The 11846-nt window shown below is 47.3% G+C and overlaps 1 protein-coding gene across 4 annotated transcripts in view; it reads left to right on the top strand.

Annotated features, from left to right (window-relative positions):
- The first annotated feature begins 3378 nt into the window (after positions 1 to 3378).
- LOC130363127 (nuclear RNA export factor 1-like) overlaps positions 3379 to 11846 on the top strand; it is an 85775-nt gene continuing 77307 nt past the window's right edge. For 3 of the 4 annotated variants that reach the window (XM_056568507.1, XM_056568505.1, XM_056568504.1), the window contains exon 1: positions 3379 to 3451. In XM_056568507.1, the coding sequence (XP_056424482.1) occupies positions 3394 to 3451 (58 nt within the window). In that variant the 5' untranslated portion in view covers positions 3379 to 3393. Of the gene's footprint in view, positions 3452 to 8042; positions 8179 to 11846 lie in introns of those variants that run through there. The other variant, XM_056568506.1, reaches the window with a different exon arrangement.

The following is an 11846-nucleotide window of genomic DNA, read 5'->3' as shown; positions in this document are numbered from 1 at the left end:
AAGTTAAACAGATTTGTAAATTACTTCTATTTAAAAAATCTTAATTCTTTCAGTACTTATGAGCTGCTGAAGTGGAGTTGTTCTTTTCTGTCTAAGTGTTCTCTGATGACACGTGTCTCGGGAACCGCCCAGTTTAGAAGCAAATCCCCATAGCAAACCTCTTCTAAACTGGGCGGTTCCCAAGACAGAGATGTCAGCAGAGAGCACTGTTGCCAGACAGAAAACAACTCAACTTCAGCAGCTGATGATTATTGAAAGGATTAAGATTTTTTAATAGAAGTAATTTACAAATCTGTTTAACTTTCTGGAGCCAGTTGATATAAAAAATTTTTTCCCTGGAATACCCCTTTAATGTGTCCTGTGCCAGCTCTATCTCTATACTGCTGCTGCTATCTCTATGGGATCAGGACATATAGTAGTTATACACCTCCCCTCCAGCTCTATCTGTATACTGCTGCTATCTCTATGGGATCAGGATTTATGGTAGTTGCACACCTTCTCTGAGGTTGTGTTCACACATTGCATTTCATGCTGAATTAGTTTTTACTATGGGTCTCCCAAAATCGTGGCAAAAATTTAGCTATTTTACTGAAGTTGTGCAATGTTTTTTTTTTTTTTTTTTTTTTTTTTATATTGTAAAAGCATGAAAAATACAGTAAAAATTCAATGCGTGGACATAGTCTTCCTAAAACACCTCTGTTGTGACTATGGGTCAAATAATTTTCACCTCATGATATTTCTCTAAAAAACGCATTTTGAATAAGAGAACCCATCAAAACTGCACATGTGATCAAACCTTAACCCACTTGTGAGTCTTATTAGTTCACTTGGTTGACCTCAAGCTCCAGCAGCCTAATTAGATGACCAGGTGCAGGGATCAGACTCCACCCCCTCTCTCTGCAAAGTCAAAGGATTTACTAGAAATTTAGGCAGCGTTGGGAATTAATTTCAGTGATTGAGTTGCAAACACCCAATGCCTGACACATTCGGAAAAACAGGTAAGCACTAGACATGCACAAGAACCTCTATATTCTCTAACAGCCTATCCTGCACTATATAAGCAAACAAAAAAAATTCCTGGAGTGCTTCTTCAAGATGTCACACACATCATCTGTTTCTTTCTAGAAACACAACTTTTTGAGATTAAGGCTATGTTCACACGGTGGAATGTCCGCATGGAAAAGTTCTGTCAGGATATTCCACAGACAGCAGAGCGCATGCCGGCGCTACGACCACTCGGAAATGTGCCGTCGCATAAGCAGTAATGCATTTCTGAGCGGAAAGTCTGCTGTGAGAACAGAGCAGCTGAATCCCATTGAAATCAGGCTCTTATAATTTGGTGTGCCCAGTAGGGTTGCCACCTGGCCAGTATTTTACCAGAACAGCTGGTATTTTGGCCACCCTGCCAGTATTTTTATATAAAAAATGCAATTGCCGGTATTTATCCAACCAATCCTCCAACTCCAGGAATGTTGTACCATAAACTATACCAGTGTTTCCCAACCAGAGCGCCTTCAGCTGTTGCAAAACTACAACTCCCAGCATGCCCGGACAACCAACGGCTGTCCGGGCATGCTGGGAGTTGTAGTTTTGAAACAGCTGGAGGCACACCGGTTGGGAAACACTGGTCTATACTATATACTACTATAAGGTCCAACATGCTGGGAGTTGTAGTTTTCATTTGGGGCAGCTGCAGAGCCACAGGGTGTATTGGCATCCTGGGAGTTGTAGTTAGTAACCAACTGCAACTCTCAAATTTAATTAAAAAAAATAAAACTATCAAAAAGTCCCCATCAAAACAAAAATGGTACTGTAAAAATATACAGACTGGGGCACAAAAAAATGAGCCCTCACACAGGCCGTATAAGGAGAAATGAAAAGGTTATTGGGGTCAGAATAGGACAAGTTCCCCCGCATATGTGTATCCTGTGATGTCACGCATAAATAATTATGCAAATTAGAATGGTCAGTAATTATTTTTTTTTTGCAAGAAAGGTGTCAAGATGAGCGAATTTACAGTAAATTCGATTTGTCACAAACTTCTCGGCTCGGCAGTTGATGACTTATCATGCGTAAATTAGTTCAGCTTTCAGGTGCTCCGGGGGGCTGGAAAAGGTGGATACAGTCCTAGGAAAGAGTCTCCTAGGACTGTATCCACCTTTTCCAGCCCACCGGAGCACCGGAAAGCTGAACTAATTTATGCAGGAAAAGTCAGCAACTGCCGAGCTGAGAAGTTCGTGACGAATCAAATTTACTGTAAGTTCGCTCATCTCTAGTGTCAACCCTAGTGCCCAGATACATTTGGCCTAAAACTTGTTAAAATGAAGACTGCAGACATTGGGAGAAAACAAAACCCTGTGAAGGAGATTTATCAAAACCTGTGCAGAGCAAAAGTGGTGCAGTTTCCCATAGCAACCATTTAGATTGCTGCTTTTATTTTTATATACACATATAATTTATTTATTTTTATTAAAGAAGCAATCTGGATGGCTGGTGCACAATTATAGACTCACTGGGGGAGATTTATCAAAACCTGTGCAGAGGAAGAGTGGTGCAGTTGCCCATAGCAACCAATCAGATTGCTTCTTTCATTTTCCACAGGCCTCTTTAGAGGCTTTCAGGTGCTCCCGTGGGCTGGAAAAGGTGGATACAGTCCTAGGAAAGAGTCTCCTAGGATTGTATCCACCTTTTCCAGCCCACGGGAGCACCGGAATGATGAACTAATTTATACAGGATAAGTCATCAACCGCAAAGCAGAGAAGTGCGTGACGAATCAAATTTACTGTAAGTTCACTCATCTCTAGTTGCTACCTTGCTTGCCCCAAAATACCAGCCATGCTAATTTGCATAATTAATTATATATGTGTGATGTCACATTAATCGCCTCCCCCTCTGACCCCTGTACCATAATCATTCCAGTTGATCCCCTCCCCCTGTGCAATACTCTTTTACTCATTTCAATTGATCCCCCCCTCTGAACCCCATATCTTAACCATTCCAATTGATTCATTCAACTGATCCCCTTGTGCCATAAACAGGCAAACTGATTTATTGCCCCTCCCACCGATCCCCCTTTGCCATACTCATTTAACCATTTCAATTGTTTCCCCCCCCCTTGTGCCATACTCTTTTACTCATTTCAATTGATTACTTACAAGCCCCCTCCATGTATCTCTGGGATTTATGTGGGGGCTTGTCGGCCACCGCATCATGCTGGGGACTGACACGCCCCTTTCCTTTGCACTGCCGGGGACCCGAACTGGAGATTGCGGGGGGCCCAGCGGTCGGACACCCCCCCCCCCCCTCCTGTGTGCTATAACTTATTCCCTATCCTTCAAATAGGGGATAAGTTATATACCACTACAGTTTTCCTTTAAGGCTGCAGTGAAAGTAATGACCGGTTCTCTTTCTGTGGCCCCTAGGGGTCCGGTCTGGAGTCTGTATTTATTAGGTGAGTCTGTCTTTAGGTTTTTGTTTTTTTATCTGTATTTGTTAAGAGGGGCAAGTGTGGGGTCTGTATTTATTCAGGGGGTCTGATTTGGAGTCTGTCTTTCTTGAGGGAGTCTAGTGCCTGTATTTCTGGCCTGGGGCCTGGTTTATGGTCTTTGTTTAGTGGGTCAGTTTTTAGTCAGTTTGGTTTGGGAGCTGTATTTATTTAGGGGGTTTATGCTGAACTATGTATTTCTGGCCTGGGGCCTGTATTTGTTTAGAGGGTTGTCTCTGGGGTTTAAGTTTCTATAGAGCAGTGATGGCGAACCTTTTTGAGCCCGAGTGCCCGAACCGTAATGCACACCAACTTTTTTCCCCTCAAAGTGCCAGCACAGCAATTAAATCAGAATACACATTAGCTTGGCAGTATAGTTCCCCCACATTAGGTGCAGTATAGTTCCCCACATTAGGTGCAGTATAGTTCCCCACATTAGCTTGGCAGTATAGTTCCCCCACATTAGGTGCAGTACAGTTCCCCCACATTAGGTGCAGTATAGTTCCCCCACATTAGGTGCAGTATAGTTCCCCCACATTAGGTGCAGTACAGTTCCCTCACATTAGGTTGGCAGTATAGTTCCCCCACATTAGGTTGTCAGTATAGTTCTCCACATTAGGTGCAGTATAGTTCCCCACATTTGGGTTGGCAGTATAGTTCCCCCACATTGGGTGTACTATAGTTCCCCACATTTGGTGCAGTATAGTTCCCAGCACATTAGGGTTGGCAGTATAGTTCCCCCACATTGGGTGCAGTATAGTTCCCCCACAAGGTTGTCAGTATAATTCCCCCCCCCCCCCCCACACACACACACAAGGTTGGCAGTATAATTCCCCCCCACAAGGTTGGCAGTATAATTCTCCCCACAAGGTTGGCAGTATAATTCTCCCCACAAGGTTGGCAGTATAATTCTCCCCACAAGGTTGGCAGTATAATTCTCCCCACAAGGTTCGCAGTATAATTCTCCTCACAAGGTTGGCAGTATAATTCCCCCCACAAGGTTGGCAGTATAATTCCCCCCACAAGGTTGGCAGTATAATTCCCCCCACATTAGGCAGGCAGTGTTCCCCCCCACATTAGGCAGGCAGAGTTCCCCCACATTAGGCAGGCAGAGTTCCCCCACATTAGACAGGCAGTGTTACCCCACATTAGACAGGCAGAGTTCCCCCACATTAGGCAGGGAGTGCTACCCCACATTAGACAGGCAGTGTTACCCCACATTAGACTGGCAGTGTTGCTCCACATTAGACTGGCAGTGTTGCCCCACATTAGACTGGCAGAGTTCCCCCACATTAGACAGGCAGTGTTCCCCCACATTAGACAGGCAGTGTTTCCCCACATTAGACAGGCAGTGTTCCCACACATTAGACAGGCAGAGTTCCCCCACATTAGACAGGCAGAGTTCACCCACATTAGACAGGCAGTGTCCCCCCACAGACATACAGCCTCCAGCCATATACAGTGTATGGCTGGAGGCTGTTTGTCTATGTTGGCACACCGAAGATGACGTCCCGCTGGTCACTTACCATGCGCGCGTCATCCTCGGTCCTCCCCGATGCTCTGCTCTGCTTTGCTTTACGGGCGCATGCATGGGACGTCAGTGACGTGACATCCTTGCATGCTCTACCTCTCGGCGGTCCCTGCGTTTTTAAAGCTAACGCGGGACCGCAGAGAGGTAACCGGGACATCCTTGTGTCCCGAAATGACCTTTCGGGACACAGGGATGTCCGGAATGTGACAAGGGGCCTGTGGCCACGTGCCCACAGAGTGTGGCCTCCACGTGCCCGTATGACCTCCCTACAACGCCTGGACATGCTCCTGATGAGGTGGAGGATGGTCGCCTGAGGGATGTCCTCCCAGACCTGGACTAAAGCATCCGCCAACTCCTGGACAGTCTGTGGTGGATGGAGCAAGACTTCCCAGATGTGCTCAATCGGATTCAGGTCTGGGGAATGGACGGGCCAGTCCATAGCATCAATGCCTTCCTCTTGTAGGAACTGCTGACACACTCCAGCCACATGAGGTCTAGCATTATCTTGCATTAGGAGGGACCCAGGGCCAACCGCACCAGCATATGGTCTCACAAGGGGTCTGAGGATCTCATCTCGGTACCTAATGGCAGTCAGGCTACCTCTGGCAAGCACATGGAGGGCTGTGCAGCCCCCCAAAGAAATGTCACCCCACACCATTACTGACCCACTGCCAAACCGGTCATGCTGGAGGATGTTGCAGGCAGCAGAACATTCTCCACGGCATCTCCAGACTCTGTCACATGTGCTCAGTGTGAACCTGCTTTCATCTGTGAAGAGCACAGGGTGCCAGTGGCGAATTTGTCAATCTTGGTGTTCGGAGTTGGGATGTAAGCACAACCCCCACCTGTGGACGTCGGGCCCTCATACCACCCTCATGGAGTCTGTTTCTGACTGTTTGAGTGGACACATGCACATTTGTGGCCTCGCTCTACCTGAGCCACTTGTGTGGGTTGTAGACTCCATCTCATGCTACCTCTAGAATGAAAGCACCGCCAGCATTCAAAAGTGACCAAAACATCAGCCAGGAAGCATAGGAACCGAGAATTGGTCTGTGGTCACCACCTGCAGAATCACTCCTTTATTGGGGGGTGTTTTGCTAATTGCCTATAATTTCCACCTGTTGCCTGTTCCATTTGTACAACAGCATGTGAAATTGATTGTCAATCAGTGTTGCTTCCTGAGTGGACAATGTGATTTCACAGAAGTGTCATTGACTTGGAGTTACATTGTGTTGTTTAAAGGGGTACTCCGGTGCTTAGACATCTTATCTCCTATCCAAAGGATAGGGGATAAGATGCCTGACCGCGGGAGTCCCGCCGCTGGGGACCCCCGTGATTTTGCACGCGGCACCCCGTTTGTAATCAGTCCCCGGAGCGTGCTCGCTCCGTGTCTGATTACGGGCGACCACAGGGCCGACGGCATGTGACATCACGCCTCCGCCCCCGTGTGACATCTCGCTCCGCCCGTCAATGCAAGCCTATCGGAGGGGGCGTGACAGCTATCACGCCCCCTCCCATAGGCTGGCATTGATGGGCGGAGCGTGACATCACACAGGGGCGGAGGCATGATGTCACACGCCGTCAGCCCTGTGGTCGCCCGTAATCAGACCCGGAGCGAACAGGCTCCGGGACTGATTACAAACGGGGTGCCGTGTGCAAGATCACGGGGGTCCCCAGCGGCGGGACTCCCGGGGTCAGGTATCTTATCCCCTATCCTTTGGATAGGGGATAAGATGTCTAGGCATCGGAGTACCCCTTTAAAGGACATCTGCAACGGAAAACACTTATCCCCTATTCACAGGATAGGGGATAAGTGTTTGATCGCGGGGGTCCGAATGCTGGGACCCCCGTGATCTCCTTCAAGAGGTCGCAGCTCTCCCATGCAGGAGGTGCGCCGGCCGTAGCATGACGTGGCAGCCGACACGCCTCTTCCATGTAACTCTATGGGAGAGGCGGGGAGGCAGCGTTCGCGCCTCCCCGCCTCTACCATAGAACTGTATGGGGACTTGGCGTAACCAGCGACCTCTCAGGTCGACGCTACGCGCATTAGCGTTCACACTGAGCGCTAATGCCGTTTAGGAGATCACGGGGGTCCCAGAGATCGGACCCACCACAATCAAACACTTATCCCCTATCCTGTGCATAGGGGATGTGTTTTCCGCTGCAATTGTCCTTTAGGGCTGGGTTCCCACTGTGGAATTTCTGGGCAGAATTTCTGACGGAGATCGAACCAGTGGCACTAGGACCGCGCAGACTACATTGCCGTCCCCTTGGATGGCAATGCATTTCTGAGCAGATCTCCCCAAAGATCCACCCAGAAATGCATTGCAGTCTATGGGGGCAGCAATGCAGTCTGCTCGGTCCTAGCGCCACTGGCTTGTTCTCCGGAAGAAATTCTGCCCGGAAATTCTGCAGTGTGAACTCAGCCTAAGTGTTCCCTTTATTTTTTTGAGCAGTGTATGTTGCTTTACAGGTCCCTAATCGCCCCATTGCTTCTTGGGATTTTGCTGACATGTATTGTATCTTCTCCCCCTTGGCAGTCCGGGCATGCTGGGAGTTGTAATTTTGCAACAGCTGGAGATCCACAGTTTGGCAACCACTGCCCTAGAATATCGTCTTTGTAAAAAATAAGAGTAGATTTACTTGTATTTTACATTTGGATTTATGGCGCGTCATCTCTATGGCCGCATCATTACACTTCGTCTGACAATAACGTATGCAAACTTCTGGACTTGACCTCGTGGCAGCGCCGCACAATTGTCACCTGACCAGGATGGCGCAACAGGGAAGCTGCATACAAATGGAGAAATTTTCACCTTATTGTAAACGTTTTATGAAATCCTAATTTATCCAAATTTGAATGGAAATAATAACAGAAAAAAAAATTTTTTAGAAAAATATTTAGTTTATTTCTCATTGCCCCTCATTCTCTCTCCCCCCCCCCCCCCCCCCCCGCTGCCATATTCATCTGCACGTCACAATTATTTATCTAAGTCGCCTAGCAACAGCTACCCCTTTCAATAAAACTTTATTGACAACTGCAGCACGCCTCCCGCTCAGGCGCTTGTTCGGGGGCGGTGACTTCTCTGACGTCATCGGAAGGCGCCGTGCGCGGCTGCGTGCAGGCGTGGTGATGACGTCAGAGGTAGTCGGAGTTCCTGCGGTAAGTAGTGAGTACATGGCGGGTGTTCTGACGGTGTTATACGGGTGTATGTTGCCCTATAGAGGGTGTGCAATGTCCCATACTGGCCTCTAATCACCGGGGGGAGGGGTGTCAAGAGCAATGGCGACCCTATAGGACACAGTGTAGAGTGCAAAGGGGGGGGGCACACTGCAATTGAGGGTCCCTGGTACTCTAAAGCGCGCCCCCTATGGGTCTCTCTTGCAGTCCACCAGTAATGGCTACAAAACTTATAGGGGGAGATGTATCAAAACCTGTCCAGAGGAAAAGTTGCTGAGTTGCCCATAGCAACCAATCAGATCGCTTCTTTCTTTTTCCAGTGACCTTTTCAAAAATGAAAGAAGCACTCTGATTGGTTGCTATGGGCAACTTTACCTCTGGACAGGTTTTGATAAATCTCCCCCCTCCATAATATGTCTTATAGGAAGATTTTTTTTGTTGCCCATAGCAACCAGCCATTTTACCATAGCAATATGAGATGTGAAAGTTGAGCTGGGAATGGTTGCTATGGGCTACCAAGAGATTCTTACTATTAGACGCACTACAGAGGTGTGGAAATAAAAAATGGAGCGCAATCTACCTCCATAGTGGACCCCTACCCGCGATCACGCTGTGGGGGGGGAGGCTAGATCCACCCCACTAGACCACCAGGGATGTTTATAAGAAACCAGGCTATTAGCGGCGGCCCCCAGCATCTGAAATCAGCCAGGGGCTGTTAGGTATGGAGCGGCCGTACACCCTGAGCGCCAGTGTGAGGTGCAGACTTGCGTCCCATGCAAGTCTGCACCCCCCTCCTCCCGTCAGTCTGCACCTCACAACGGCCTTTTTAAAAAAAATAAAGTCGGTCCGGTCCTGCTAACCCCATACAGGGCTAAATGTATGAAAAATTCACCTGCCTGGCGCCCGGAACTACATGTCCTGGGAGTCGGGCGATAGATTTCCACATCCCTGCACTAGGAGAGTCCCTGGGAGGAAATAAAAAATAAATAGCACCCCCCTGTGGAACACTTGGTATTACTGCATCAGCTGGTCATTGATTGACTTGGGCGACGACCTAAACAGTCACCAGTGTGCTCAGAGATATGTGCGAATTGCGACAAGAATTTGCAGTCTGCGTCTATCCCGCCACAGCTTTAGAGGTTACCTATCGGATCGAAGAGGAGACCCACCCACTGATCGCTAGAACGGAAAAAAAGGTGATCAGCAGAAAGTCGATGAGACCTCATAGATCAGAACAGTGTTTCCCAATCAGTGTGTGCATCCAGCTGTTGCAAAACTACAACTCGCAGCATGCCCGGACAGCCAAAGGCTGTCCGGGCATGCTGGGAGTTGTAGTTTTGCAACAGTCGGAGGTACCCTGATCTAAGGGTATGTTCACACAGGACTCAAATGCTGCCGATTTTCCCATTTATCTTTAATAGTGAAATAAAAATCTGCAGCGTTTCAGTCCTGTGCGACCATAGTCCTTATGGCAAAACTGTCCTTGTTGCCTGTAATGACCATTCAGAGATCAGTTTACCAAAGCAGTAAAGAATTGAAAGGTTGCTATAGGCAACAAAGACAGTTCTACCATCATACAGCTTTTATAAATGAGGCCCATAGACCTCCCTTGACGCCAATCACTCCCGGACTGGTTGCACATTAGAGGCTTCTTATGAAAAATAAAAAATAAACAGTAAGGCTATGTTCACACGGTTAAATGTCCGCAAAGAAAGTTTCCATGCGGACATTCCACCAACAGCAGAACGCCGGAGCTAGGACAGCTCAAAAATGCGCCGTCACATAGATGCCACTGCATTTACGTGCGAACGTAGCCTGAGGCTTTACAGAGGAGCTGTAATACTTAAAGGGGGTTATCCAGGAAAAAAAAAATGTTTTATATGTCAATTGGCTACAGAAAATTAAACCGATTTTGTAAATTACTTCTATTAAAAAATCTTAATCCTATCAGTACTTACGAGCTGCTGAAGTTGAGTTGTTCTTTTCTGTCTAAGTGCTCTCTGATGACACGTATCTCGGGAGCTGTCCAGATTAGAAGCAAATCCCCATAGCAAACCTCATCTACTCTGTGCAGTTCCCGAGACAAGCAGAGATGTCAGCAGAGAGCACTGTTGCCAGATAGTAAAGAACAACTCAACTTCAGCAGCTGATAATTATTGGAAGGATGAAGATTTTTTAATAGAAGTAATTTACAAATCTGTTTAACTTTCTGGAGCCAGTTTATATATATATATATATATATATATATATATATATATATATATATATAAATAAAAAAGTTTTTCCCTGGATAACCCCTTTAAAGTATTGGTATTGCGCTTTGAAATTCCATTAGAAAATTCCTGTGCGGTAGAATCCTATTGCTGGTAATGGGATTCCACTGCACAGTGCACACTACAGAATTTTTGCGGCAGACATTCTGAAATTCTGCCGCGGAGAAGAATGATCTTGTTCATCTTTTCAGCGTAATGTGTCTGTAATGCTTTGCCGTCTATGGAGATGACAATGATTCAGTCGGTGCAGGCTGTCCGGGCATGCTGGGAGTTGTAGTTTTGCAGCAGCTGGAGACACCCTGGTTGGGAAACAATGGTTTATGTAGAGGACAGGAACTTCTTCAGGGTCCTATACAGTACACACACTGTCCCAAATGGAGCCCCCCTTACTTGGTGTCCAAAAGAGCAGCTAACCCTGGCACAGGTAAGGAGTAGTACAGAACTTGTAGTTTCTCCCTGTACTGTAGGGGGCGCTACCAGACACCAGTCAGTGCATGCACTTCAGTAATACAGGTGATTTACCAGTAAAATGCCCATTCTGATTGGTCAGTTCCTCCAGTTGTGACACGTTTCGCAGATCTGGACTGTCCGTACATTGTATGTTGAGTCTGGTTTCAAGTTACGATGGTCCAGAAAAAAACATTGTATGTTGAGGCCATTGTAAGTTGAGGGATCACTGTACTTGAATATCTGGAGACATCATGAGTGCAGCGGGCAGTGAGGATCTCAACTGTACTATGACTGTGCAGACCTGCACCGTTCACATTGACGACAGTGCAGACTGAACAGAATTCCGCTGACACAATGGACAGGTTCGATTTTCGGCAGAATTCGATTCCACGGAGGAACTTCTGATGCTGAATTTCCGTCGTTTGAACGGTGCAATGTAATCCCATTGACTGCAGAGGGAAGCTGCTTCAATTGGATTTTGCGTAGGAGATTTGGAGAGTGTGGACTGACCCTTAAAGGAGTAGTCCGGCAAAATATACCTTCTAATCGTGGGGGTCCCATCGGTCGAAACCTCCGACGTCAGACACTTATCTCTTGCCCGTCACCTCAGCAATGGGAAACGAGCATTTATATGGGACTGATGAAAGACCTGAGTACAGCACTTGGGTCTATCTGTCGACCCTATAGAAATGAATGGAGGGTGTTTGTCTGTAGCACGTGCTCCTTTCACGTTGTTGGGGCGCCGGGCAGGAGATCATGGGGGGTCCCAGCAATCGGGACCGCTCCCCTGCGATCAGACTCTTATTCCTTCTCCTGAGGAAAGAAGATAAGGTGTATTTCATTGGCCATGTTCACACATGCTGATTATGCTGCGGGTTTTCTGCTGCAGATTTGATCACTGACTTTTCTGCAGAAAATCTGCTGCAA

This window comes from Hyla sarda, chromosome 3 (genome assembly GCF_029499605.1).
Source record: "Hyla sarda isolate aHylSar1 chromosome 3, aHylSar1.hap1, whole genome shotgun sequence".
Lineage (NCBI taxonomy): Eukaryota > Metazoa > Chordata > Amphibia > Anura > Hylidae > Hyla > Hyla sarda.
Note: the sequence above shows the minus strand (reverse complement) of the source record. Positions and strands in the feature narration are given on the sequence as shown.